At 52.5% G+C, this 7,066-nt stretch overlaps 1 protein-coding gene across 1 annotated transcript in view; it reads right to left on the bottom strand.

The window, feature by feature from the left end:
• Positions 1 to 2,505: 2,505 nt before the first annotated feature.
• Positions 2,506 to 7,066, bottom strand: part of LOC134346940 (polyamine-transporting ATPase 13A3-like) — a 139,560-nt gene continuing 134,999 nt past the window's right edge. The window contains exons 32-33 of the mRNA XM_063048816.1: positions 3,339 to 3,425; positions 2,506 to 2,938 (exon numbers count right to left, since the gene is read on the bottom strand). Coding sequence (XP_062904886.1) covers positions 2,717 to 2,938; positions 3,339 to 3,425 — 309 coding nt within the window. The 3' untranslated portion in view covers positions 2,506 to 2,716. The remainder of the gene's footprint in view (positions 2,939 to 3,338; positions 3,426 to 7,066) is intronic.

Genomic DNA, 7,066 nt, shown 5'->3' with positions numbered 1-7,066 from the left:
TGTGGATGGGTGGGGGAAGAGCTCCTGTAGTGACCTGCTCTTCCTTGCCCTACACGGACAGCAGATGAGGGAGAACGCTGCTGGCAACTCAGTACTTCCCCTTCAGCGCAACCCTGTCCAAGCCAAGCCTCCTGACAGTGGGGTGGGGGTGGGTGGAGAGTGAAACCAATGAGGGGAAGTGGGCGGGTGGTTAAGGACGCTGGTGCAGGTAGTGTCAGACAAAGTAGGGAAGGAGAGAGAGGGGGAGGGAGATCAGAACAAATCCCAAACTTCCAGATACTTTGGATTTCTAATTTTTATTTATTTCCAGTTTCTGCTTTCCTCTTTCCACCTTCTGCCGTCCCAACAATGAGACCAGTGCCAGGGACTGTGATGATTGGCTGGGGCCATAACCTCTTGCTCCAACTACACACCTAAAAACTTTGGAGAACCATGTCTACCTCCCTTCCCATAATTACTACTGTCTCTCTCTCTCTCTCTCTCGCTATGTGCTTTGATTTATTTTCTTTCTTTTCCCAGTGAATAGAAATAGAAATAGATTTGAAAACTCAAAAAAAAAGGAAATAGCTTGTTAGACTTCAGGTTTCTTCTTTTCTCTGAGTGTCAGTGTGCTGGGGGCATTCAAGGGCAAATAGCTGGTGGGTCTAGGTTACAACTCCACCACCTCTGAGCCCAGTGTAACAGTTCACCACCGCCTCCCCGCGCCCCCCCCCCCACTGGGCCTGGAGTACTGGCTCATGCACCCATACCTCTGGAGCTGGCGTACGGGCTCACCCCATCTACGGAGCTGGCATACGGGCTCACCCCATCTACGGAGCCGGCGTACAGGCTCAGCCCATCTACAGAGCTGGCATACAGGCTCACCGCCTCTACGGAGCTGGCGTACGGGCTCACCCCCTCTACGGAGCTGGCGATGGGCTCACCCCATCTACGGCCTGGCGGACGGGCTCACCCCCTCTGGACCCGGTGTACGGGCTCACCCCTTCTGGACCCAGTGTACGGGCTCACCCCCTCTGGACCCGGTGTACGGGCTCACCCCCTCTGGACCTGGTGTACGGGCTCACCCCCTCTGGACCCAGTGCACGGGCTCACCCCCTCTGGACCCGGTGTACGGGCTCACCCCCTCTGGACCCGGTGCACGGGCTCACCCCCTCTATGGAGACAGCGTACGGCCTGGTGCACGGGCTCACCCCCTCTGGACCTGGTGCACAGGCTCACCCCCTCTGGACCTGGTGCACGGGCTCACCCCCTCTGGACCTGGTGTACGGGCTCACCCCCTCTGGACCCGGTGTACGGGTTCACACCCTCTGGACCCGGTGTACGGTCTCACACCCTCTGGACCCGGTGTACGGGCTCACCCCCTCTGGACCCGGTGCACGGGCTCACCCCCTCTGGACCCGGTGTACGGTCTCACACCCTCTGGACCCGGTGTAGGGGCTCACACCCTCTATGGAGACAGCATACGGCCTGGTGCACGGGCTCACCCCCTCTGGACCTGGTGCACGGGCTCACCCCCTCTGGACCCGGTGTACGGGCTCACCCCCTCTGGACCCGGTGTACGGTCTCACACCCTCTGGACCCGGTGTACGGTCTCACACCCTCTGGACCCGGTGTAGGGGCTCACACCCTCTATGGAGACAGCATACGGCCTGGTGCACGGGCTCACCCCCTCTGGACCCGGTGTACGGGCTCACCCCCTCTGGACCCAGTGCACGGGCTCACCCCCTCTGGACCCGGTGTACGGTCTCACACCCTCTGGACCCGGTGTACGGTCTCACCCCCTCTGGACCCGGTGTACGGGCTCACCCCCTCTGGACCCGGTGTACGGTCTCACACCCTCTGGACCCGGTGTAGGGGCTCACACCCTCTATGGAGACAGCATACGGCCTGGTGCACGGGCTCACCCCCTCTGGACCTGGTGCACGGGCTCACCCCCTCTGGACCCGGTGTACGGGCTCACCCCCTCTGGACCCAGTGCACGGGTTCACCCCCTCTGGACCCGGTGTACGGTCTCACACCCTCTGGACCCGGTGTACGGGCTCACCCCCTCTATGGAGACAGCGTACGGCCTGGTGCACGGGCTCACCCCCTCTGGACCTGGTGCACGGGCATGAAGACAACAAGTGAAGAGGGAGGTACAGCCCCGAGTTGCCCGAATGTTCAAGCAAAGGTTTGAGGCTGTCAGACTCTGCAGGGTCGTGGCAATATACTGGGAGTGGAATGGGTGGTGGGAGAGTCGCCATTGAAATGGTTCCATCTTCCATTCACCCTCAGATGTGTTACACACCCAGGACAAGCCGTCACAGTTGATGCAACGCACATCAAAGTAGCTGGTGAACGCAGCAGGCCAGGCAGCATCTCTAGGAAGAGGTACAGTGGATGTTTCGGGCCGAGACCCTTCGTCAGGACTAACTGAAGGAAGAGCAACTGCACGGGCTCGCTCTTCCTTCAGTTAGTCCTGACGAAGGGTCTCAGCCCGAAACGTCCACTGTACCTCTTCCTAGAGATGCTGCCTGGCCTGCTGTGTTCACCAGCAACTTTGATGTGTATTGCTTGAATTTCCAGCATCTGCAAAATTCCTCGCATTTGCGTGTCACAGTTGGTGGTTGTTGTTGGGGTTCATCTCCCCGCCCTACAAGGATCACCTTACACCGTGCCCGCTGAATGTCCCCCTCTCCCTCCTTCCGCCCCACTGCCCCCGGATACCCCCAGCTGGTCAGGACTGTGCGGAGGAGTCTGCCGGCTCCCAGCCTTGCCAGCAGCGGCTTTGGCTGGCACCGGGGACGGCACTAGCCCTGGTGCAGGTCTTGGGCTTAGGAGGCCAGTCAGGGTCAAGCAGCAGTTCGCGGGTCAGGCGTTTGTACTTGTCCTTGGGGAGGCGTCCACGCTGGCACCAGAGCCCCCTTCCGACCGTCTCCCTTGCGGGGTCTGCGCCCACCTGGGGAAGAGCCACACAACACAACACATTACTGGGGGGAGCGGGTGGGAAAGTGCAGGAACAATGTCCTAACAAGAGGCTTCACCCAAACATAGTGGCAGGGTGCAGGAAGGAGGGGGTAGGGTCGAGAGTCAGGACGGGTGTGAGAAGAGTCTGAGTCGGGGAGGGGTGGTGCAGGAGAGAGAAAGGGGTAGGGTCATGGAGAGAAGGAGTGTTGCAGGGGGAGAGTGAAGGAGAGAAGGGAGGGTTTCAGGAGTCAGGACAGGAGAAAATGGGAGGGATTGGAGAAGGGAGATGTTGGGGTGGGGTCATGGTCATGTCATTGGCACATTTCTGCCACCCTTTTACTCGAAAATGTACCATAACAGAGCTGGGATCCCACCGTGTCCTGTGCACCCACCTGTGCGTCACTACCTGAGACCGGACACTCAGAGTCTCCAGAACACAGAGTCTTCAGCCACTGGACGCCATAGGTACATATGAGATTCTGCAAGAACGCAACAAAAAAAAGAAAGAAAATGCATGATTAAGAACATTTGGTTTTCCCTGCAGAGTGAGTTTCCTTCCCATCTCTTGACCAAAGTGCTGAATCTCACTGGGGAACGAGGTAGCAGAGTATGTCAGCATCCCTCCCTTGCTCACTGTCCATGCTTCTAACATACAACATAAGATTATAAGGTATAGGTGCAGAATTAGGCCATTTGGCCCATCGAGTCTGCTCCACCATTTCATCATGGCTGATGCATTTTCTCTCTCAGCCCCAATCTCCTGACTTCTCCCCTTATCCCTTCATGCCCTGACTAATCAAGAATCTATCAGCCTCTGCCTTAAAAATACCAAATGACTTGGGCTCCACCACTGCCTGTGGCAATGAATTCCACAGATTGCTCTGGCTAAAGAAATTCCTCCTCATCTCTGTTCTACATAGATGTACCTCTATTCTGAGGCTGTGTCCTCTGGTTTGAGACTTTCCTGCCATCCTCTCCATATCCACTTTGTCTACAACTTGTGACACACAACGGCCCCTCCCAGTCTCTACACTCCTCCACATGGGACAGCAAATCCCAAGGAATACCAGCTGAAATTGAGCTCTAGCCCAGATGGGAATAATTTTTCGGCCTTTCTTCAGGGCTGGATCTCCCCTGCACTGGAGTACATGGATTAGAGTCATAGAGATACATCTCACAGGAACAGGCCCTTGGGGCCATCGAGTCCATGCCAACCATCAACCACCTGTTCACACCAGCCACATTTTTTTTCTCCCTGCATTCCCATCAACTCCACCCCCCACCCACATACTGGGGAGATGGGTGGGTGCATTTTACAGCGGCTGATTAACCAAACGACCTTACGTCGTTGTGATGTGGGAGAGCACCCTGACGGAATCCATACGGTCATAGGGAGGGCATACAAAATGTCACACACACACACACACACACACACACCAACACACAGACTCTCACCCGCACACATACATCAACAGAGGCACTCTCATACACACACCAACACAGACTCTCATGTGTGCACAAACACACTCACACACACGAACACACTCTCATATGCATACACTCACATTCACACACACCAGAGACTCTCTCTCACACACACCAACACAGACTCTCATGCGTGCACAAACACTCACACACACTTTCATGCCCGTCTCTTACAGACATACCAACACACAGACTCTCATACACACATACCAACACGCACTCTCTCTCTCACACACACACACACACACCCCACTCACAGACTCTCATATACATACACACACACCCCAACACCAACACACAGACTCTCACACACACACACACCCCACTCACAGACTCTCATGCGTGCATATACACACCCACATATTTGTATCCAGTGATTATGGATTAAGATGACACTGGTGAATCTCAGCAGCTTCTGGCTGGTGGCCAACAAAACAAGGAAAACAACTAAATACTTTGTTAACCACATTTTTTCTGGCAAATGATCATCGCAAGCAATAGACTGCAACTTCCCTTTGGACTTGGAGGCAAATCAATGTGGCAGGACTGAGGTGGGAGTGAGGAAGACCCGATGTTGAATCGATATAGGCTCCAGACCAAACTGGGAAGGTCGGGTACAGACCGAATCTAGGTGGCAGGGTCCTGGCCCTAGAGTGCATCGAAGAGACTGAACCCAATGATGGATAATGATTTAAGCGCCGGCCAGATTGAAAAGGTTATGGTGTCGGGGCCCCGAGTTAAGGGACAGGCTGGTTCAACTCACTGCTCTGCCCTGCACTGCACTGAACTAAGGGGTCTATGGACAGGACTCTCTTTGTCGACTTCAGCAACTTGCTTATGTTTATTGTTTGCCTGATTTATTTTTTTTTCCTCTCTGCACATTGGGTGTTTGATGGTCATTTTTAAAAAAAAATAGGTTCTTTTGGGGTTTCTTTGTTTTGTGGCAGCTTGTTAAGAGATGAATCTCAAGGCTGTATAATGCATACTTTAATAATAAATGTACTTTGAACACACACAGTGTCTGTGTTTGGGACTGAACCCAAGTCTCCACCTACTGCTTTAAACATATTGGTACAAGGTATGTGATTAACCCGATTGACTTCAAGCCGCCCACACAGATATGATAGGTTGAATGACCACCACCTGTACAAAACCGTTTGGTGAACCATCACGTGACTGTGCTTGTAGGAAACCCAACCTGTCCCATGGGCTCCAGGGTGTAACGTGCAGTCAGAGACGTGGACGGCTGCCATTAATGGAGAAAGGCTGACTGTTTCAATGGTCTTTCCTGTTTGCATTGTGGTTGTGCATCTGCTCTTACATGAGCACTCAATGATTCTTAATTGCAATGAGAAGGACTCTTGACCTCAAGCTAATTCGTCACGACCCTTACACCTTACCATCTGTCTGCGATGCACTTTCTCTATAACTGTAACACTTTATTCTGTTATTGTTTTCCCTTGCACTACCTCAATGTACTGAGGTGATGATTTGATCTGTATGAACAGTAAACAAGACTGTACCTTGGTACATGTGACAATAATAAACAGATTTCACCAGATTATCGTGGGAATGGGAAACTGGAACAACACACTCCTGATTGATTTCTACCTTCATTACCGTAGTCTAGTTCTTCCGAAACAACACAGGTAACATCAACAAGTCCAATCCGATCAAATCCAATCAATCAGATCAAATCTCTAACTTTACATGTCACATATAGTTCTCTAACCCCAGATTATATTTCAGAACATACTTAAACAGCATAGAAACAGGCTGTTGGCCCACTGAGTCCGTGCTGACCATCAGCCACCTATCTACACCGATCCCAGTTCATTCTCTTTGCTTTTCCATCAACTCCACCCAAATTTTGCCATTCACTTCCAAAAGGTTTAGAGTGGCAACTACTGCCCAAGTCTGTTATCGGGATGTGTGAATGTACATACACACACACACTACACAGTGCCCGGGGTGGGGGGTGGGGGATCGAACCCGGCTCTCTAGAGCTGAGAGACAGCAGCTTTCCCAGCTCTGCCACCCTGTCATGTATACAGGTTAATTTGATTTCCCTCCATCCCAGAGGTCTGACTGACTTATGCCACCAATCACCAAACACCAACAACTGAATCACTCACCCAGCCAGCCAATCCCAGGAACCCAAGTACTCCCTTGCTTCCTACTTCCTCACTTCCACCAATGAGCAGGTTTGGATAACTCACGGAGCACTACAGCATGGGAAAAGGCCCCTCGGCACACCTAGTCCACGACAGACCAGTCTTCTGTCTAGTCCCATCCACCTGCACCTGGACCGTAGTCCTCCACATCTCTCTCATCCCATGTACCAATCCAAATTTCTCTCAAATGTTGAAATCGAACCCTCATTCACCATTTGTGTTCTCACCACCCTCTGACTGAAGAAGTTTCCCCCAAGGTCCCCTTAAATATTACATCTTTCACCCAAAGCTTATTTGGATTCTTGTAAGTTAACTTTTTTATACTTGTTTGTATTTTCATTATACTTCAGTGAGTTTTCCCATGGCTACAGTTGCCTCTGTATTTTTTATGGAAACATCTTGCTTGAGTCTGGCCACTTAATTCATGAACTTCAGCTTTATAAAGCTCGAGTCAGGCCGCA

Source organism: Mobula hypostoma, chromosome 5, assembly GCF_963921235.1.
Source record: "Mobula hypostoma chromosome 5, sMobHyp1.1, whole genome shotgun sequence".
Taxonomy (NCBI): Eukaryota; Metazoa; Chordata; class Chondrichthyes; order Myliobatiformes; family Myliobatidae; genus Mobula; species Mobula hypostoma.
Note: the sequence above shows the minus strand (reverse complement) of the source record. Positions and strands in the feature narration are given on the sequence as shown.